Source organism: Ipomoea nil, unplaced genomic scaffold (assembly GCF_001879475.1).
Source record: "Ipomoea nil cultivar Tokyo-kokei standard unplaced genomic scaffold, Asagao_1.1 scaffold2403, whole genome shotgun sequence".
In the NCBI taxonomy this organism is placed as follows: Eukaryota; Viridiplantae; Streptophyta; class Magnoliopsida; order Solanales; family Convolvulaceae; genus Ipomoea; species Ipomoea nil.
The window spans coordinates 274,767-297,366 of record NW_017618831.1 but is presented as its reverse complement, the minus strand read 5'-3'; the positions used below and the strand labels follow the sequence as shown (position 1 = coordinate 297,366).

The 22,600-nt window shown below is 37.9% G+C and overlaps 2 protein-coding genes across 5 annotated transcripts; one reads left to right on the top strand and one right to left on the bottom strand.

Moving 5' to 3' along the window:
* The first annotated feature begins 3,436 nt into the window (after positions 1 to 3,436).
* LOC109152210 (probable E3 ubiquitin-protein ligase HIP1) lies at positions 3,437 to 4,060 on the top strand. The gene has a single exon (XM_019299798.1). It carries the CDS (start codon positions 3,437 to 3,439, stop codon positions 4,058 to 4,060), a length of 624 nt encoding a protein of 207 aa, XP_019155343.1.
* A 1,129-nt stretch (positions 4,061 to 5,189) lies between these two features.
* Positions 5,190 to 22,238, bottom strand: LOC109152406 (rho GTPase-activating protein 7-like). 4 transcript variants are annotated; one of them, XM_019300068.1, is made up of 22 exons: positions 21,944 to 22,238; positions 20,973 to 21,009; positions 20,568 to 20,644; positions 20,087 to 20,157; positions 19,930 to 20,008; positions 19,678 to 19,822; positions 19,437 to 19,556; positions 18,641 to 18,718; positions 18,403 to 18,458; positions 18,245 to 18,314; positions 12,539 to 12,626; positions 11,943 to 12,186; positions 10,790 to 11,011; positions 9,651 to 9,992; positions 9,037 to 9,086; positions 8,518 to 8,578; positions 8,233 to 8,316; positions 7,650 to 7,763; positions 7,386 to 7,555; positions 7,009 to 7,078; positions 5,780 to 5,986; positions 5,190 to 5,684 (listed from the first exon to the last, which is right to left on the bottom strand). In XM_019300068.1, the coding sequence occupies exons 1-22, from the start codon at positions 22,001 to 22,003 to the stop codon at positions 5,499 to 5,501; spliced, it is 2,631 nt and encodes an 876-aa protein (XP_019155613.1). In that variant the 5' UTR covers positions 22,004 to 22,238; the 3' UTR covers positions 5,190 to 5,498. The 4 variants fall into 4 exon arrangements, with proteins under 4 accessions (XP_019155613.1, XP_019155615.1, XP_019155614.1 ...); XM_019300070.1 differs by having other exon boundaries at positions 5,190 to 5,681; XM_019300069.1 differs by having other exon boundaries at positions 5,780 to 5,983.
* Positions 22,239 to 22,600: the final 362 nt, after the last annotated feature.

The window sequence follows — 22,600 nt, the reverse complement described above, 5'->3', positions numbered from 1 at the left end:
CGACCCTTTGAATCTGAGGAGATCAAAACTGCACTGTTTGCTATGTTTCCTGATAAAGCTCCAGGACCGGAGGGAATGAATCCGGATTTCTATCATCACTTTTGGGATGTACTGGGAGGTGATGTGACTTCTTTTATTTTTGGCTGCTTAAATTCTGCTTCCTTTCCTGATGGTTTGAATGCATGATACAAATGTGGTTTTGATCTCTAAAAAAAGTAAGCTGGAAACGGTAGCTGATATGAGACCGATTGCTCTGGGTAATGTATTGTATAGAATTATGGCCAAGATGATAGCAAACAGAATGAAACCACTAATGGGGGATCTAATTTCGGAGTCCCAAAGTGCTTTCATTCCTGGTAGACTCATCACAGATAATATCCTAATAGCTGCTAAAGTTGGCCATTATTTGAATAGAAAGCAGTGTGGTTTGACAGGATGGGAGGCTTTATAGTTGGATATGGCAAAGGCCTATGATAGAATGGAATAACAGTTTTTGCATAAAATGCTTGTGGTTATGGGATTTGATGATCGTTGGGTCGTAACCACAGTAAAGTATAATATTCTTGTGAATGGTATGAGTAGTGGGCGCATAACTCCCTCCTGTGGTCTTAGGCAGGGTGATTCTCTCTCCCCATACTTATTTATTATTTGTGCGGAAAGTTTATCAATGTTGTTGCAGAAGGCTCAGATGGCAGGATCTATACATGGATGTAGGGTGGCTAGGGGAGCCCCCTATTTCACACTTGTTATTTGCATATGACAATCTACTGTTCTTTAAAGCAAATATTCAGGAGGCCAGTGTGATAAAACAATGCCTGGTATGTTATGAAAAACTGTCTGGTCAAATGGTCAATTTTCATAAATCTAATATCTGTTTCAGTAGAATACCAGGGAGGAGGATAGGGCGGCGGTGGCGGAATGTATGCTGGTAGAACAAGCCCCCAATTTTGGTATATATCTTGGCCTGCTTTCATTTGTGGGAATGAATAAAATGGCTATTTTTTCTTATGTGGAGGATAAAATCAGACATCAAATTAGTTATTGAACAAACAGTTACTCTCGCAGGCTGGTAGGGAGGTGCTATTGAAAAGTGTGGCTCAATCTATGCCTACTTTTACAATGAGTGTATTTTTGCTACCTGATCATGTTTGTTTATCTGTTGAGAGGACCATGAACAGGTATTGGTGGGGGAGTGGAACGGAGAGAGGAATTCACTGGAAAGCTTGGGATAAATTATGTATTCCTAAGAATTTTGGTGGATTGGGTTTTAAAGATCTTCGTGGTTTTAATTTGGCTATGCTAGGAAAACCGTCCTAGCGTTTCCTCACAAATCCCACCTCCCTAGTAGCAAAAATATATAAGGCACGATATTATCCTTCTACTTCATTTGTTGATGCAACTGTAGGCAATTGTCCAAGTTATTGCCGGAGGAGTATTATGGTTGCACATGATATTGTTTGTTCCGGGGTGCGCAGGAGGATTGGTAATGGTAGAACGACTTTGATCTGGGTCATGGTTACCAGACGACCCTAGCCCGCTGGTTCAAACAGAGATGCCAATTGAATTGAGAGATGCTCAGGTTGCAGGGTTGATTGATCAGCAGACTAATACTTGGGATCTTCATATTTTATGTGATTTATTTATTACTAAGGATGTGGCTCGTATATCTAAAATTCCTGTTAGCCCAGATTATGAAGATTGATGGTATTGGCTTGGGGACTCCAAAGGAATTTATTCAGTAAAGAATGCCTATAGAAATATTATTGGGGATTATGTGTGTGCCCTGTGCTTTTAATAAATGGGCTACATTTTGGAAACTAAAAGTACCACCCAAATGGAAGACATTCCTGTGGAGAGCAATTTGTGATATTCTCCCCACTACTACCAATTTGATTTTAAAGAGGGTGGAAGTGAGCCCTACATGCCAAATGTGTAGTTTGGCTCATGAATTGAAGATGTTATGCATGTTCTAGTATTTTGTGAATATTCTAGACTTGTTTGGAATGTTACAGAATTACCAATCACAAATATTGTTACCAACTCCTTTCCAACATGGTTTATGGGTGTATTGGCAGTCTTGACGGAGGAGCAATGTGGACTGATGATCGCCGTGTTGTACCATCTGTGGGGAAGCCGAAATTCGGTCGTGTGGAAGGGGGCTCTCCCACGTCCAATCGATGTTTGGAGGAGGGCTGCCACCGACATGCACTCTTTCCAGAAGGTACATCACCGCCCCGCACGGCCCACGCCAGCAGCAGCAACAACGATCGAGGACCACGGCGGCTCGCGGTGCTACGTCAACGCAGGTTTCCGGCAGGACACCGGGGAGGCCACGTACGACATTGTGTTACTCTCTTCAGGAGGCTCGTTCATGTCAGGCAGGTTACCCGCCTGTTTCTCACCACTTATGGCGGAAGCCCTAGCTAATTGTAAGGAGGCGTTATCTTGGCTTATGGAAAAGAATGTCATAACGGTGAGCATTCTCACAGATTGCTCGGTTCTACGAAGTGTTTTACACCAGAAAACAACATCTATCCTGTCCTATGTTGGGATCGCGGTGGATCAATGCAGGACTTCCATGTTATTATTTAATTGTTGCTCATCAAGTTACGTTTCTAGGCAAGTTAATTTACATGCTCATACTCTAACTTCGTTAGCTTTTACTCAGAATCTGTATTGGGAGTGTATCCCTCAGGACTCTATTGCTACTTTGATTCATTAATACAATCTTTTGATTGGCTTTTAAAAAAAAAAAAATACCGTTAGTACATTATTCCATGCAAATAAGAAATTCAAAATTACATGAACTCAAATTTAGAAAGTCTAAAATAATAATAGTAATCTAACCATACGGCAGTATTAAAAAATCTAAACCTTAATTATAATAAGATACATTTTCCATCTTGTATGTCATGTTTACTATTTATTAGTTAAACAAATTCTAGTTTCTTTGCTTATTTTCTTTAGTACTTTTTTTTGCATTTAATATAGAGTAATATTTTTATTGTAATTTCTAAATATATAAATTTTATATATTAATATTAAACTTAATATTATGAAAAGTTGAATTAAAAATAACTTAGTCAAGTCTCGTTAACTGAATAAGATAATAAAATGAGACAGATCGAGTAATATATTAATAGTAAGGACTATTATATTATTAATCTCCCAATTTTAACTAAAATAGGACTGAATTATTATTAATATTATAATTATTACCCTAATCCTAATCTAAATAGGATAATAAACATATGAATAAATAAGTGAATCTCTACATGACCGTACCGTATTTCCATGCTAAGCTAGAAGGAAAGGTTGAACTAACCCAACATATATATACAGCAGGAGAATGGCGACAACGATAACAAATATGATAGGGATCCCCTTACGAAATCCAAGCATAGGAAAATTGTACATTCACCACATTATTAGATCTATGGAGCCATCCCCATCTACTTTGGGCGATTTTTCGCTGGAATTTCAATTCGATCCCCGCTCCGACATGAGTTCATCGGCGAACGCTTTATCGTTCAGCTCCGGCATACTCCCCGCCGTGTACTATCGAGCCGATGTGGAAATTGCCGATCAGATAGCGACGTTTGCTTTTAACCATGTGAGTAGCAGAGGCTGGCGTTATGGACTGTCCATGTCGGTGACCATGGAAACGATTCATCATGTGATTGATGAACGGAGAGATGATGATTTGTTAGATAGTAGCGAGGATTTGAGTGATGATTATGAAGAGGTGGGTGATCTTTTGTTGGATGAGGATGAGATGATGATTGAAGAAGAAGGCTCTGAGGAAGTGATGAATGGGAAGAATTACGGGGACACCGCCTTAGGTAGTACGTTGAGGAGTGAAGAAGTTGGTGGGCATGAAGAGGAGGGCGAGTGTTGTTGCATATGCTTGGAAGGGTTTAGAAGAGGGAGAGGGGTGGTGATCGCTTCATTGTCTCCCTGTTCGCATAGGTTTCACTATACTTGCATTGCTCGATGGCTGGACAACAAACCAACATGTCCTATTTGCCGTAGAAGATTTATCGGCATGTGTATTTCATAAATGCAAATATCTACATACATATTTGAAAACAAAAAAAAACAAAACAAAAAAAACAAAACAAAAAAAAAAACAAAACAAAACAAAAAAACAAAAACAAAAAAAAAAACAAAAACAAAAAACAAAAAACAAAAAACAAAAACAAAAAACAAAAAACAAAAAACAAAACAAAACAAAAAAAATAACCCCACATAGGGATGTAAATCATGGTGGCTCAATGACTCAACAAACATGGTCAAATAGTGCCGAGATTTGAATCTTGGTGTTTTTCCCAAATACTAACTACAAAAATTGTTAGAGTTGTTTGGTTCAGTGTTATATTTGTTTGAATATAAAATATTCTCATGGTTCAAGTTATGTAATTTTTTTCAAGGAATATAAGATTTTTAGCTATAAAAGATTCTCATGATTCAAGTTATGTAATTTTTTTCAAGGAATATAAGATTTTTAACTATTTAAAGGGAATGTGAGATACTCTTTCATTTCTTAGGTATTCTCATAGTTATTACTAATTTTGCCATTTTAATCCCATTGTTTTTTCTATGATGTTTTTTAAGTTCAAACTCTTAATTAAATAATTTTAAATCACTTCTATATTTTATCATTATCATGCCTTATTTATGTATTTTGATTTTTAAATTTATTGCAATACATAAAAATAGATTAACGGTATTAAAGTAAAATAACTACATGTTTACATTACATGTCTTAGATTTAAACCAAACACAAAAAGGTAATCTAACATCCTGTGAATCAAACGCTCTCTTGAGATTTACCAAAATTTTATAAAAATTTTAAAGATCGTTACTGTAATATTTATAAAGTTCTAAAAGTGCATTTTCTACAAAGATATCAGTAAACAACTAATATTTATGCAATGAAAAAAAATGATACATTTCTTCATTTCTTGTGTTCAATTTCATGTTTCACGTTTTCATGATATCTAGCTATTTGTTTTGAATCTAGGATGGCTACTTGGCTAGCAATTTCTTTTAATAGAAACATCATATATATTGATCAAGAATTAGAAAGCAAAGCACTATAATACTACTACTACATCAAATGCATTTTCTAACCCCCCCCCCCCCCCCCCCCCCCCAGACCAAAAAAAAAAAAAAAAAGAATAATGAAATGCAATAGCGCAACCTCTCCCTATAACTATGTTACATAATAATCAAGATGTTTACAACACTAGAGTGTACAATACAAAATTCAAGAAACGTAACTGAGAACTCCTAAACGCTACTGCGCACTCGACAAAAACCAAAAACATGAAGAGTGAAGGCGAAATGGTAGATAGGGCTCTTTCACAGGAGAACATTGAAACAATGGTGCATAAAAATACATTGTGAAAATCTATATGCGGTGATACAGAGGATATACAAATGGTAAGACGCAAATCCTTCACATGGGATGATGAAACTCCATGTTTAGTCACTGCTCAGTTCCAAGGAGGAGATGACGGTTTGTACATGAAATCATGAGATGCTGACCCATAGTTTAGGTCGAGGCTGTGTAACTGCTCCATCAGCTGAGAACGTCGTTCTTTGAAGAAGTCCAAGCGTGTAGTCAGTTCCACCAAGGTGGAAGATGCAACAGAAGGATGTCGGGGATAATCCAAACCCTGCTAAACAATGAATCTTTGGAGTTAGTTGGTACTAAAGAATCACAAAACCCTTAATTTCTTTCGGCTAAATGATTGTATTTTATTTCAATTATCACCTCTGTAACCCTTGATGTAGAAGGCACAGACACAGAATCAACACCACCAACCTCATCCATGGATAAACCAGCAGATGCCTCAGTACTCTTAGAATCACTCAAGGTTGTTGTCTCCAAAGAATGTTTCCGACCAGGCTGCCTGCTAGTGCTGCCAGATGTCAGAACTTGTCCCTTAATGTTCCTCAGCTCAGAACCAAAGACTTCCTGCTTCATATCTCACAAAGGTTAGGATATCAAGTAGTATACCGAAAAATCACAAGGATAACTTAAAATTGAAAATTTAAAATTTTTCATATTGACAGAGATAAATAGATGATATACGGGATATTAATGCTGGTGGAGAGATAATAATTTGTGAATATATTATCTACGGTTAATGAAAACATTCTGCAGATTCAAGGAATAACTACAGCCTGACAACTGAAAAAGGAACAACTATTTAGCTTCTTTTTCGCATGTTCTTATTTTGCTTTCTATACAAGGGAAAAAAAAAAAAAAAAAAAAAAAAAAAAAAAAGATAACAGCCAAGCTACATAAATCTAGGCCAAGCCACAACTACACGGCCATCTAATAACAAGGATTGAACTCATGTTCCTTATTTCAAACCTCTCTTTTAGTTGTAAATATCAATGAACTTACAATAAATTCAAAAAGCATTTAAATTATTATTATTTAAAAAAAAAAAAAAAAAAACCACTAACATTTAACCAAAAATTTCCTGTCTTAATATCCAGGACTGAATTCATGTTCCTTATTTTAAACCTGTCTCTTTTAGTTGCAATATCAATGAACTTACAACAAATTCAAAAAGCATTTATTTTTATTATTATAAAAAAAATTTAAAAAATAAATAAATAACATTCAACAAAAAGTTTCCTGTCTTTCCTTCATCTTAGGGGTAAAAAATGGGGGGACTTCACAAGTCTAAATGCTCAAAAAACAAACAAAAAATTGAGGAAGCTGTTCCCCTCTTTAAATTAATAGGGAAAATACTACCCCTAAGGTATTATATTAACATGACAGGAAAAACATAATAACATATTATGTCTGCAAAACCCCATATTCTTATAATTGAGTATAATAATTCAGACTTGGATTATTATTTACTGATCACCAGTTAAATAGGATCTCAATCTCGCAATATAGCAATTCAAACCAGAAGATCATAAGATGGAGAGGAACTCAACAGTATGTAAAATTATGCATACACTGGCAGTATATACACTCACCTCTGTTCTCTGTTTCCTTTCATGATTACAGAAAGCGAGGGTTGTGTCAAAATCTTGCTGAAAATATTTCCTGCAGAGATGAGGAGGATAATGCAGACAAAATTAAAAAAATTATTGAAGCCATTGGTCCAGAAAACATACATACATACATACATTCAGAGTATGACCACAGAACATTGATTTTACCATGAGATGTTGACTAGACTAAGGGTTTAAGGTTTTATTTTCATTTTTGGAAATTTTTATGTATCCAGCGTACTAATGAACCTGCCCCTAGACCCTGATTACCATTCATCTTTGGATTTTACTATGAAATGTTGACAGCGGGCTTTTATTACAATGTTTGAAAGTGGTATCCAACAAGTATTTCAACTTACAGTTGAGGATTATTGTTTGGGCCATGTTGATAACGATCACAAGCATCAGGTAGAGAGCCAAAATGATGTTGGCGCTGCTGATTAAGTTGATGGTGCAATTCAGCAACTTTCTGCTTCAATCTAGCCACATCAGCTTCAGCAAGTGCTATCTCCTCAAGCTCTGCCCTAGTCTTCAAAATAGAAAAAGTGCCTTTAGGACATGCAAAAAATCATTGGTAATTTAAAACTTAGTAGGATACATTAGAATCACTATGAAGTACGAACCTTAGAATCCATACCACGAGAACCTGATAACTGCCCAGAAGACATGCTCAAACCAACTTCCAATGCAGCCCTCAAGTCCCTCTCAGCTTGTAACTGTTCTTGTAATCTTGCAACCTATTATAACAGTCAAATTTGATAATGATAGTCCAAATATGATTTGGAATTGAGACCAAAAAATTAGAGTATAATAAACTGCACTTTTGGCATTTTTGGAGCCAAGAATATGGACGGAAAGAAGAAGGGAATAAGATATATTTCCAAGATCCAACCATAATGTAGAGTTTTCAAACTTAGTAGTTGCATGTTTAAAGTTCTCCAGTAATTATTTTAACTATATTTAAACCATCTTCAACATCATTAACTGAACTAAATTCATAGATCATTACAAAATTTAACACTAACTTTTCTTGATATAGCAAAAGTACCCATTTACAGGTGGCAACATATCAGATTCATGTGAAGTCTCATTGTTAATCTCAAAAGAACACTGAGCACATGATGCAAAAAAAAAAAAAAAAAAAAAAAAAAAAAAAAAAAAAAAAGTGCTGAATAGAAGCATTTCAAAATAAAAAAAGAAACATACATCTTGTTCCAGTGCCAAACGTCTCTCATGCAATGCTTGTTTCCTTCTTTCAAGGCTAGCCTGCAAAATTGCATTCCCTCTTGCCTAGAGAAGATGCAAGTCCAATTTGGTTAGAAATATAACTTAATACCCAGAAAGTTTGCTTTAGAAAACTACTTGACCACAAGCTCACTTACCACCAAATAAAATTTAAAAGAAGCAATTAAAATAAAATTAAAAACAAAAAAAAAAAAAAAAAACAAAACAACAACAACAACAACAAAACAAAATGAGCTCATATGTTACCTCTTTTGCAATTCTATGACGCAAATCATTTTTTGTAATCTCTAGTCTCTGTATAGCAAGCCTATTAAAAATGTCAAATGCCAATTAGACACAGTATTGAATGAAATGAACAGGACAAAGAATTAGCAAAACAAAGGTTTTATCTTACATTCGATGTGGATGGAGAAAAGGGCACAACATTGTTCTGAGTAGACTTTATGTTTTATGGTTTAAATAAAAATGAATACTTCATAAATTGTTTTTAAATGCCAACAGATGCTAGGTATAGAAAGGAGCACCGACATGCAAATATTATTTCATTTCATAAGATTATAAGAACAAATTCCACTATGGGAGAATTTAAATCATTCACCACTAGGATGTATGAAATGAAATATCTCTGACACTCATATGTGATCGAAGGAAATTGTGCAGAAATATGACCTTCAGAGTAATAGGATAAGTGAAGCAATAGAAAATAGTCTCATTTAGAAAGATGTTTTAATAAAGGGAAATATTTTTAAGAGAGATGGAGCATACTCTTCCTCTCCAGAAGAATCAACAGACTCCATTGATGGAGTCTTTCTGGCCTGCAAAGTAGAGAAATCACAGCATCAGATACACCATTCATTTTCCATCAAAAAGATATTGCAGTGGAAGAAAAATCTTTGACATAATAATGCAATGGTTTTTACTTTTTATAAGAATATTTAGCTTTCCTGAGAGAAATAAATGCAGTCTAACCCACATAATCATGAAGTGAGTGATACTGAAAATTTCACTCACTAGTGCTGGGATTACTTACAGGTGCAATTAAATTAAAAATATTATATTACTTGGCAAAGCGGAACTGGAATCATATTTTGGTGCACAAGTACTTAATGGAAACAATAATTAGTGCAAAACTAGGCCTAACAGGGAGAAAAGAATATAACAGTAAATATTACACCTTCCATAAGTGTTAACAAGTAAGAATGAAGTAGAACAGACAAAAATGAAAAGGAAAGGAGTGATGAATAATTCTCTCAACTACCATAAAAAATGAGAAGTAAAGACCATAAAAAGAAGGAACTGAATTGAAGCCACATCTTTTGAAGCATAAAAATGATATAGAGGCTTTTGGTAACAAAGATATCATGGGGACCAACACTCACATTGTTTCTACCCCAGAATGCTGATCTTTTGGCACTGAGATTGGATGAAGTTAATTTACTGGAAGATTTCTCCGCAGACGAATCCTTCCCAGAAGAAGAGTGAGGCAGCCCTTGATCCATAGATGAAAGTATTTCACCCATAGACCGCTGTGATCCATTATTTGGTAATTCGGATGCAGTAGCAATCTCATTTTCAGATGTCTTTTTATGCCGGTCCAGCTGTTCACTAAATAAAACATTAGACTCTGCAACAGGCTGAGAGTCTTCAGTTGGCTTAAACTCCATACCAACCACTTTATTGTTCCTTGGAGAATCAAAATCAGAATCATCACCTCCAAAACCCTGCGTTTAATAAACAAATGCACCTCCTTAATAAATAGCTAAAACTCAACAGAAACATAATAAGATACAACCAAGTATCATGAATGATGATGCTTTCAAAGACATAAAATTCTTAGACTTGGACGTTCACAAGCAGATGATATAAAATTGATGGAAGCTACCAATCTTTGTTTTTCAGAATGCTACAATCAAATCATGTGACCATTTAAGCAAAAAGACATTTGCTTCTCAAAGAATACGTTTATAGTTGGTGTTAAAATACTCCCCTAATTTGAGATTAGAAAGGCACACTCAACCTCTGATGGCAGTTGTCTATGTTTTTTCAAACTGTACAATATGCAATCTGATAGGCAAACAAAACTCAGGCAGTGTAGTATACAGACCATGACAGGATACCTTCAAAATTAAGCACTTACCCCTTGGTGGATTCATTCAAAGAACAATGCCCTCAATGCAAAGACTCTTACAAAAGCAAAACATTGTTGGTAGAAGTGTTGCTGTCTATGTGAACTAAAATCTATCATTAGCAGAGTTGAGATATTCATATCATCCTTCACTAGCATACAAGTTGATTTGATTTTGCCAGATGTAGTTTCAGTCATATACATTACCGAATATACATGAAATTGTATGTATGAACTAAAACTTGAGCCAGATATCTAACATCATCTAACTACTAGCACAATAAGCAATAATGAATAGAAAGCCCATGTTTGCAATACAGAAATTTGTTTATTAACAGAGCCAAAAGGAAGAGTTCTTTAGGTAATTGAAGGAGGAAGAGAGAGGAAAACAACCTTATAGTCATATAGATCACTGGCAGCAGAACTGCTGTTTTCACTTAACTTTCCACTAAGTACACGATCATGATCATCATCTGATTCTTGCCCAACCTCATTTTCAGCATCATGATAACCATTGTCTTTCACCTCCAAATTTTCATCATCACTTGAATCTTCACTGCCACTGTTTCCAATCCGAGAATCCGCTGAAATAGAGCACCTATGCAGATTATCATCCTGAAAGAGCACAGAAAAAATAAAAATAATAATAAGTAACATATGATAGTAAATACAGCAAAGGAGGCAATACACCTTAATCACTTTAGCTAAATTCATAATAATAAATATATGTTAAAATAAGTCATGACTTCACTAATTATTTTCTTAATCTTGGGAAAGTGAGTGATGGTAACCGTTAAGCAGAGTTGCAATAAATAAATAATAAAAATAATCCATACCAATGCTCAGTCATATTTATAACACACTAGACAAAGATGCAAGAACAATGCCCTAAGACAATGGGACATAAAAGAAGAAGGTGCATCACAATCCTAGACAACCAAGAAACCACTGATTGGATTAACAGTTAAGTGATACAAAAGTTAAAGGTGACAAGTTACTGAACAAAATAATTGAAATACTAAATGGACAATTAACAGAGTAAAAGAGAATATCTAAACAGGGTTATATGATAAATATTGTTGGTCATAACTTTTCTAGATCAGTTTATTAGGCATTTAGAGTTTATATGGAAGAAGTCTTTACAAAGTAAAAGAGCAGCTAATTAACCTTAGCACAAGGGGAAACATTGGTAGGAAATATTGGTGTTCACAGTTGAACATGCAAGGTTGAAAGGCCCAGGGTGAATAATAATATCTTATCTTATAAAAAATTATTTTTAAAAGATATCTGAATAAATAATATAAAAATAATGCATCCTAAGATACTCAATCAGAAACCAGCAAAATTTTCCGTTAAATTTTGACTTGTGCAGCAATAAGGGAAAGAAAAACATCCAAGTAGAGAGAGGGGGATGAGGGGAAGTCCCAAAGAGGAAGAAATAAGTATAAAGTAGCTGAATAGCTATCACACCAGCAGAATCAATAAAATCTCTAAATCTACAAGAAGATAGTATTTGCAAAAAAGTTATGGTCTAAGAGGAGCTTACATCAAAAATATTCTCATACTCCTCCAAAAGTGTTGTAATGATAGCTTGGGCATTATTAGCTGCATTAGCAGCAGCAAGAAGCTGTGCCGAGTTATCACCATTAGTATCAAATTCATCCTCCAGTTCACATTCACCAGCTAAGAGAGGCCGCAAAAGCAGTGGTGCCATACAAGCAGCAACAGCAGATGGACTCATCCTATTTTCAGAAGCATGTGAAGAAATTGTGTGCATCATCTTCACAATTCTACAAAGGAGAATGAATAGGTTAGCTTGTAACAGGAACCAAGTGTCCCTTTCATCTTCTTGGCTCTATTGAATTTTCAACTACACTACGCTAGAAAGAAAAATATCTTATTCCTATTCAAAAGTACACTAACATCGATCAGCTAAAACATCCATAATAATATCACAATGGGAAAAACATATTTAATAGTTTGCACCGATATCAGAGAGTCACATCATATAGTTTAGATAACCTGCCCAAGAGGTTCCTGGGTTATTTTGCATCAAATCAAAAGCAACCCATGAACCCCTCCCTAAAAACATGGATTTGTCAAGAATATTTCAAATGCACACTGCACCCAGAAAGACAATACCTCTGTAATAAGCGCCGGTTTGGTTCAGGAAATGTCTCAACTATAGCAGAGCGCATAGCATTTACCCGAGCTTCCTTCCTATCAATTTCTTTTTTAAAATTCAGGGAAACAAAATATAGTTTTAGATAAGAATGAAATATTCATAAAATCATTTACTTATAATTGTGAATTTCATAGAAAATGGAAAGAGTCAAATCCAGGCTTCCAAGTTTCAGCAAACCAAAATACACAGGCAAGTAGATTATATCTGAAAACAAATACTATTTGAAAACAAGTATGTATTCTGTCATAAAACAAATAGTCAAATACTCTTACAATTTTAAATATATTATCAATGCAGTGATAATATTCTGTATATCTAAAGCTTGAGTATTTGATCCTTGAATATACAAATCTTTCATATTATTGAAGTTGTCGAGAACAATGGCGAAACAAAAAACAAAAACAAAAGCTGGTGCGCTAGCGCCCAGTGGGCGCGTTGAGTTGGCGAACACCCTCATTTATTGTTTTTTTTTTTTTTTGCTTTTTCTTTTCTCTTTTTCTTTCCCCCCCCCCCCCCCCCCCATCATCTCTCCTACTTGGCTCCTAAAAACTTGTGAAAAAACCATACTAATGAGGATGCTCTTAGTTCTCATATGTTCGCTATTGCAGCTCTCGCCTTTTGTGTAGTGTGCCTCAAGCATGCACTATTCACTACTTGTCCCTATAGGATGACATTTAGCCCATGACTTACGTTTAATACTTTCAACAGAATACAATAAACAGTGTGCAAAGTTCTAAGTAGCCTCATTAAACGCTTCTGGGACATGTCTGGACATCTGGTGTCACCCCTTTGCTCCATGTCTTGTAAATAAGGATTGAATCCCCAATGTTGCATGCTTAATCCTGGTCTTGCAAACATGTTTATGTTTTTATCTAAAAAACATAAGCATATTATGGCTTTTACTATAAGCATGCGTGTCAAAGAGTCCCTAAACTATTTAGATTGGATGTTAGCTAGTAATATTTTTATATTGTTACTTTTTACTATATTATTCATTAGTCTTTGTAATAGTTTAGTCTTCTGTGGCTTTCCTATTAGATAGGACTTATTTCCGTAGAACTATTCCTCTATTTGTATTGTAGTTCCTGTTCTATTGGATTTTGAATCGATAAGCTGTTATCTCATCTGGTATCAGTTAGACCGGGTTTGGGTTTCTCTCTCCACCACCACCACCGATTCTTTTTCGCTTTCGTTTCTCTCCCTCGGCGTCCGCCATGTCTGCCTCCTCTGAGCGCACGACGTCCGTTGATGGCACTCCATCTTCGTCCCCAGCCCAAAACCCCCTAAACAGCGCCCACCATTTCGTTTCAATGAAACTCACTTACCGTAACTTTTTGTTTTGGCGCACTCAACTTGTGCCTTTTTTGAACGGTCAAGAACTCATGGGATACATCACCGGTGATTTCCCGTGCCCTCCGTCGTTGATCGATGCTTCCCCGGCGACTGGTCAGTCCACGACATCGACAACCACCATGGTCCCGAACCCAGCCTATAAGGCGTGGGTTAAGCAGGATCAAACTCTGCTATCTCTTCTCATCTCATCCCTCTTGGATGAGGTGATGCATCTCGCAGTCGGGCAGTCAACATCCAAAGCTGTTTGGGACTCCATCAACACTGCCCTTGGGAGCTCCACTCGTGCGAGATGCCTAGGATTACTCGGGCAATTCCACGCACTTCGGCAAGGTGGCAGTAGCACTGCCGAATACTTAGGACGTGCGCAGTTACTAGTCGAGGACCTTGCGCATGCTGGCCGGCCAATCAGTCTCGATGAGCAAAACATGTTTGTTCTGAGGGGGCTACGGCCGGAGTACCGATCCATGGCGTCGTCCTTAACCGCTGCCGGCACTCCAGTCACAATCCCGCAAATCGCGGACTACCTCCGGGCGCAGGAATTCTTGCTTGTGGAGGATTATCCAGCGGCGGCCGACCATAATTCCGCTGCTCCGGCTGCTTTTTATGCCGGGCGTGGCCGCAATTCCGGACGCAACTCAGGCGGGCAGAACGCAGGTCGCGGCAGTTCCGGCAATCCGGGTCGCGGCAGAGGAGGTGGAAGTGGCCGTGGGCGCAATGGTGGCCGCGGTCCACGATGCCAAATATGCCGAGCACAGGGGCATACAGCCCTGTATTGTTTCAAGCGTTATGCTCCACAGCCCGCGCCACAAGCCAATATGGCCGTTCCAGGTGATGAATCTGCCGCAGGTTCGAATGCCGCAGGCTGGTACCCGGATACGGGGGCCACGGCACATGCTACACCCGATGCGTCTATGCTATCGCAGTCGGATGAATATAATGGTGGGGATGTCCTGCGTGTTGGTAATGGCGCAGGTTTGACAATCTCACGAATTGGTCATGCCTCTATAGCATCTATGTCTAAAGTTTCGAAAACACTAAATCTGTCTAACGTCTTATGTGTTCCTCAGTTATCTGTCCCGTTAATGTCTGTTTATCGTTTAACAAATGATAATCCTGTTTATTTTGAATTTCACAAAGATTGTTTCATTGTGAAGGATTCACTCTCCCGGGCAGTTCTGCTTAAAGGTCCTACGGAAGGCGGCTTGTACAAGCTTCCTGTTCCTTCGTCTCATTATGCCTTCCTCACATCCCGCACCACTCCAGTCATTTGGCACCGCAGGTTGGGGCATCCTCATGCACATGTCCAAAATCAAGTTCTAAAGTCGTGCCCAGTTTTGCCTAATAATACAAAGTCAGCTGAATTATGTACATCGTGCCAACTCGGCAAATCCTCTAGATTCCCTATAAATAGAGTTACATCTTCTAGTGCAAATGTGTTAGATTTAATTTTTACGGACATATGGGGTCCGGCACATGTAACCTCTACTAGTGGATTTCGTTATTTTCTGCTCTTTGTAGACGATTACTCGCGTTTTACTTGGTTTTATCCCTTACGGGTAAAATCTGATATATATAACTGTTTCGAGTCGTTTCGAGTCACGGTAGAACGCCAATTTTCGCGTTCTATCAAGTGTGTTCAGTCTGATTTAGGCGGTGAATACCGCAAACTGCATCTTATCTTTGAAAAATTGGGCATTGTGCATCGTCAATCATGTGCGTACACGCACGAACAAAATGGCCGCGTTGAACGCAAAAATCGTCACATAGTTGAAACAGGTCTGTCGCTACTAGCCGAAGGCTCTGTTCCCCAAAAATATTGGGACTACGCCTTTGAAACAGCCACAACATTAATCAACTACTTACCCACTACTGTCCTAAACAATGAAAGTCCATACAGTCGTCTCTACAAAACTACACCACCATACACTTTCCTTCGCGTCTTCGGGTGTCGGTGTTTTCCTTATCTTAGGCCATACAATCGGCATAAGATGGATTATCGCTCGACACCCTGTGTCTTCCTAGGGTATCCCTCGTCCTTTAGGGGCTATAGATGCATGGATCCAACGAGTGGGAAAGTATATATCTGCCGTCATGTACGGTTTGACGAAACTGTGTTTCCTTTTGCAGACTTGATAGAACAAGACAACTCAGTATCTATGTTACCTGCCCTGCCTTGGGCATCTAGCCCGGTGGTAACTCAAGTGGAGTCCATTGCTGTTGTTGATCCGGTTATACAGCGTTCTCCGAGTCCCACACCATTGGCTCAAGAACCCGCGCCTTTAACTATTGAAGGCCCGGTTCGGGCCGCTACTCGACGGAAGCGGGTCACACGAACTGAGTCTCGGGATCGAGGCCATGTCATGAGACTACGGCATATGACTCGTGGTACAGGTGAAGAGTTACAAGCATTAACTGTGACTACTGATCCCACTTGCTACTCTCAAGCAGTGGGCCATCCAGAGTGGCGTGACGCTATGGACCAAGAGTTCAATGCGTTGTTACACAATAACACATGGACTCTAGTGTCCCCTAAACCGGATATGAACATTATTGGTTGCAAGTGGGTCTTCCGCACCAAGCGGACTGCTGATGGTTCTATTGAACGTTACAAAGCTCGCCTGGTTGCGAAGGGGTTCAACCAGGTAGCGGGCGAAGACTTCTTTGATACTTTTAGCCCTGTCGTCAAGCCGACAACAGTCCGACTTCTATTTTCACTGGCTATCTCCCGTAATTGGACTTTAAGGCAACTTGATGTCCACAATGCCTTCCTAAACGGACATCTGGCCGAAACAGTGTATATGAAGCAACCTCCGGGGTATGAAGACCCGACTCATCCAGATCATGTTTGCCACTTACAGCGGTCGTTATATGGTCTTAAACAAGCCCCTCGGGCGTGGTTTAAAAGACTACATGATTATTTACTGTCCGCCGGGTTCTCATCTTCGAAAACAGATGTCTCGCTTTTCCACTACTCCGCTGCTGATTCCCGAGTATACCTTCTTGTATACGTCGATGACATTATTATGATGGGTAATGACCCCACGCTCATTACCGCTTTACTACAGCGTCTGTCCACAACTTTTAAGATACGGGACCTCGGCACCCCTGGTTTTTTCCTCGGCATTGAAACTATATGTACTCCCGACGGTCTCATGATGTCACAGCGCAGGTACATGCATGACATTCTAACTCGAGCGGGTATGTCGGATTGCAAGCCGTTGGCCACTCCAGCCGCAGTAACTCAGCCTGTATCCTCGACTGTCACTCCACATGAAAACTCGACACAGTACCGCCGTATAGTTGGAGCCCTACAGTATCTGACTATCACCAGGCCGGATCTCTCGTATGCTGTGAACCGGTTATGCCAGTTCATGCACTCACCGACTACGGATCACTGGGCCTTGGCAAAGAGGGTGTTGCGTTACATTAAGGGTACTCTGCACTATGGTCTTCTCATTAAGGTCTCAGATTCAGCGACGATTCACGCCTTCTCTGACTCGGATTGGGCAGGGTGTCCGCTTGATAGGAAAAGCACAGGTGGATATGCAGTGTTCTTAGGCCAAAATCTGATTTCATGGCTATCCAGGAAACAGCGTACAGTTGCACGATCCTCGACTGAAGCTGAGTACAAGGCCCTCGCAGATGTGGCTGCGGAGGTGACTTGGGTTGTTTCGTTGCTTAAGGAACTTGGCCTACACACTGGTGAGCCTCCGACTCTATGGTGCGATAATTTGGGGGCAACATATCTATGTGCGAATCCTGTCTTTCATGCCCGGACCAAACACGTCGAGATTGACTTTCACTTTGTGCGGGACAAGGTCGCGTCAGGAGACTTGTTAGTCAATTTCGTCTCTACTAAGGATCAGTTAGCCGATATTTTCACCAAACCACTGCCAGGTCCGCGGTTTTCAGCTCTTCGGGACAAGCTCAATGTGGTTGCTTACCACCCTTAAGCTTGAGGGGGTGTGTTAGCTAGTAATATTTTTATATTGTTACTTTTTACTATATTATTCATTAGTCTTTGTAATAGTTTAGTCTTCTGTGGCTTTCCTATTAGATAGGACTTATTTCCGTAGAACTATTCCTCTATTTGTATTGTAGTTCCTGTTCTATTGGATTTTGAATCGATAAGCTGTTATCTCATCTTGGAAAACATGGCCTCTGAAAAAGCAAGCAGAACTACTTATACAAGGTCTTGAAAAAATAGGAGGAAGGACAAAGTGGAAGCATATTGTGGTGGCTCAAGACAGAGAGAAACAAACATTCAGAACATTCCTTAAAATATTTCAAAGTCTAAAAGGTTAACTCACTGTATGCCTCCAACAAGGCAGTGCAGCAAGATGCAGGCACTGGAGATGATGGCAGCTCGCGAAGTACATGCTGCACAGGGGGTAGTTACAGTGAGCACTAATTTAACAAACACAATGAAAACAAATTATGCTAATGAGATTGAGGTAGCTATCATTACCTTCACACAGTCACCAATTACATGGGCATCCTCATCTGGACCAAATTCAGTCTTACCTACAAAGAAATGCTCGCATAATTTAGCTTTCAAGAATACCTTATTCTAGAATAAAACAAACACACCATAACAAAAGGTGGTACAGCACATATTTCTTTTGAAAATCATGGAACAAAATGACTAGCTCAACTTCAGAAGTAAAGCAAACGTTAGGACTTAGGAGGAGGTTTAGAGTTTGGACCTTGCTCATAAGCTTTTACTCTCTGCTCCACTTCCTCTACATCAGCAGATTGTCGCAATATCCCTTCAACTTTAATTCCTGTCAAGAAGGTTAAACAAAGAAATCAACAAGGGAACTACACATAGCAATTATGAGCTGGACAGTATTAGCAAAACAGATAGAGAAGTGAGACAAATGAAGGGGAACTAAAGCAAAAGAATATAGTCTAGAGTCAAAGTTAAATTAAGAAGTTGGCAGGCTTTGACTCATATCATTTCTGCTTCTCTTTCATTCTAATGGCAATGGAACTTTCGCCCAATTGCCCTATCTGCTTTCTACTATATAAATAATTTATAGGAAAGAAGTTAAATAATAAAAACTGCTATCTCTGAACTAAGAACAGGGGCAAAACAAAAAGAAAGGCACACAAATAAAAGAGAAGTATCTTTGGAAAGTGGTGCCATATGAACACAAGCAGAGAAATAGAATTGCTCTGGCATCAAGGAAATCCATGTGGGCATAGTGTTGGAGATAATTTTGTTTACAGAATGTTTTAGACTTTTAGGAGAAAATATGAATATGTGTGCACCTTTATACTCATTGTGTCATGTTGTGCTCACTTTTAGCTTTGGAAGAATTTGAATGCAGAATTCTTCTATTAAAGTAACTTTTATTGATAAAGAAGAGAATTTCATCCAAGAGGATAATTTGCAATGAAAACCATAACGTTTAATTTGGTACGAAAATGAGAATTACTTCAAATACTCATTTTTTCCTTTATTTTATTTAGTCACAGGAGAGAAGATTGTGAGTTTACCATGCTTCTCAAGAAATCTAAGTGCCTTTTCAAGAAAGGATGGACCACCATCTATATCTTCTAAGGCAAGCAAGATTGGCCGTCCAACAACCAAAGACTTCACGGGACGTTTATCCCTCCCTACATCAAGAAAGAACCCAGTAGGCCTTTATTAGAGAGGCAAATTTTGAAATTTAGTTTACTAAGGAAAAAATATAGGAAGTAAAAAAGGTTTAACTAATAATGATAAGAATGCACATACATTGATGGAAAGAACCTTCACTTGAATCACCGTTGTCATTCCGAAATATGCCATTCTGTCCCATCACAAGGGCAGCATTTGGTGCTTGTGCAAGAGCATGTTCAAGAGCAGTCTTCCACTCATACAAATCCTCTGATGTTTCAGCCTGCATAAAATCCTCAGAGCTTGGTAAAAGATAAATATTCTTAAACAGCATATATGTTAGTGCTTATGAGTATCTTTATTTAAGTATTTGGGTAACCAAAAGTGCACCTTAAGAGTAAATGCCCGACCATCACGTCCATCAGGAAAAAGTACAGTTAACAGTTTTTTATCTTCTCTAACAACCACACTGCAAAACAAAGTACAGGAACTAAGGACTGGAAAGAAAAGCAAAATATAAATGCTGCACCAGAACAATAATAATTACCTTCCAGAATTATTTAAGTCTATGCCTCCCAAAGTCAGATTAACTTCACCACCTCGTTGTGGAAGAGTACTCTACACAATAAAGCAAAAGCATAAGAACGAGTTTTAAATAATACTCCATATTAGTTTGTCTTGATTCTTGTGAAGAAAATGTACAGAACACATGAGAATATACATGCTATAGCAGCTGTTTTCTTTCTTTGTCGGTCCATGCAGTTGAATAACATTAATCTTCTATTTGTAAGTAAATAATCAGTATAGAATTAAATAATCATCTAAAGCATTACATTCATATCATATAAACTACAAAGTTAACTGCAAAAATTTATTAAGCTATAGGATGTTAATGTACAAATAAAAAATGTCTATGAAGATAGTTCAAACTTGAGAATGATTCCCTTAAAACTAGGAGGTACAATAAAATGGACATGTTTACTGAAATAATAAACCTCCAAATCAATAGAACCAAGAAAAATACTAACAGGATCATTCTTGAGGAAAACTAAAGATGTGCGTGTGAGAATGAACCAACGCTTTTTCCATGACTTCCAACCTAGTCCTGCAAATGTAACATGTTTTTTGAGGGACAGATGGCTGATGAAAATAGAGCTGCAATGACTTTAACAAAGGATGACAGTCCAATTATGCAATTTGATTTGATAGGATTTCATCAAGGAATTTGAAACTTATCCAGATTAATTCGTAGCTATTTGTGTCTACTGTTTCAGTATTTTGTTAATGGGATTATTTAGTCATTATACTGAAAGGCATTCTTCTTTTCATAAGTAACATAATTAAAAAGAAAATGAACTGAGTGGATACTAAGATTTCTGTTTGCATAGATCCAATAGCATTAGAATATTAGCAAATATTCAAGTTTTACTAACCTTTTGAAGAGATGAATAGTGGCCCACTCTTGAAAACCTGTAAATCACCAAATCAATATAAAAACCAAAAATGCAAACATTAAAGCAACAAGAGAAGAACCATAAACAAGTCGCGTCATTTCTGTTTGCACAGTTGTCTAACCTTTATCTTTACTCCAGCGATACTTGTATATAATACATTCTTACAGCACAAAGACAAGAGATCTAAAAGCATTCTACAGTACTAAAATGAGAAGTAAAAAAAGACTGATAAAACATTTAAAGATGAAGAAGCAATATTACATAGACTCTTTCTTTTTTCGTATTCCTGTGGCTCCACAGAAAAAGACTGTATTACAACGTCATTTCATAAATTTCATGCAAAACAAAAAAAAATGAGCACTGTGCACCAAAATCAAAATCAATTTGTTTATATATAACTACATGGGCATATACCCACATTGTTTAAGAATAAACAACAGAGTGTGTATGAGTCATCTTTCATCACATGGAGCTGAAATGAAAAGATTTTGGCAGTTCAATTAACTTGTCTTCCCTTATTTCTCAACATAATCCTGATGAACTTAAAGCAAATTTGTGAGTGTGTTTCAGTATAGCAAGACAATCAGCAGTTCAATTTGCATCATCTCCAATATTTGAACTGACGTATACATTTCCATAGTAAAAAACTATCAATTAGAGCATTTCTCTTAACAAATTAGAGCTTTGGGAGGGGCAAACAAATTACGGAGTGCAATTATCCCTCTCCTACTCCTAACGGACGGTGGTAAAAGCAAGTCCAAAACAAGTCCAAATGTTTCCAGCACAATTTCGAACTTATTTGACTAAAAACGACTTCCCCATTGACACAAATTTCCACTTCCAACAAGCAAAACACAATCAATCGAGCGAGCTAGCAGGGAAATTTTCTGTTAACAGCGCAAAAACAAAGGAACGGGACATCGAAGAGCGAGATATCGCTGATTCCATACCGTATTAGAGGTTCCGACCCGAGGTCGCTCAAATGCAGCGAGCGAGGCCGACATTTCCATGAATCAATCGAAGGTGAAGGTCATGGCAGCTGGGAGATCACAGAGCTAAGCTCAGGCGGAGATCTAAAGGAGATGCGTAGGGTTTGACGAAGAACAGATTGGAGGAGGAGATGCAGCAGCAGCAACCAAACCAACAGAGCTTTATTTTCTGAGTCTGTCTTTTTGTTCGCTTGTGATAGAGAGAGAGAGAGGAAGAAACCCCGATAGAGAGAGAGAGAAATCGTGGGGGCAGATTAGGTGGAGTTTTAATGGTTACGTAGTGATACGGTAACTTTTTATTTAATTCCGAAATGGCAAAACGTAGTATTCTACTAAACTGTCAAGTTCAACTGCTGATCTACTTGACCATAATTGTTCCCAGTTTGGGTGTGTTAGATCACAATTCATTTTAACCTTTTTAATCAATCTGTTCACCAAACTTCGCCTTTCAAAAATATGATGAATCAATGATCAGCAACCACAATGAACTGAAAACTGTATTTATTTACTATTTTTTTTTATCTAGGTGGAGATCTGAAGCCACTATTTAAAAATGTGTTTTAGTTAAATCCAAAGCGCATTATAAATATATTATGTAATGCACTCAATTGATAGGGT

What these genes read in the sequence shown, in the direction of transcription:
- LOC109152210 (XM_019299798.1), top strand. Translation starts at nt 3,437, where the DNA reads ATGGAGCCATCCCCATCTACTTTGGGCGATTTTTCGCTGGAATTTCAA.
- LOC109152406 (XM_019300068.1), bottom strand. Translation starts at nt 22,003, where the DNA reads ATGGAAATGTCGGCCTCGCTCGCTGCATTTGAGCGACCTCGGGTCGGA. An exon ending in GGGTCGGAACCTCTAATACG is followed by an intron (nt 21,010 to 21,943) that starts GTATGGAATCAG and finishes GGTGATTTACAG; the next exon opens with GTTTTCAAGAGTGGGCCACT. An exon ending in AGTATGAGAATATTTTTGAT is followed by an intron (nt 11,012 to 11,942) that starts GTAAGCTCCTCT and finishes GTGCTCTTTCAG; the next exon opens with GATGATAATCTGCATAGGTG.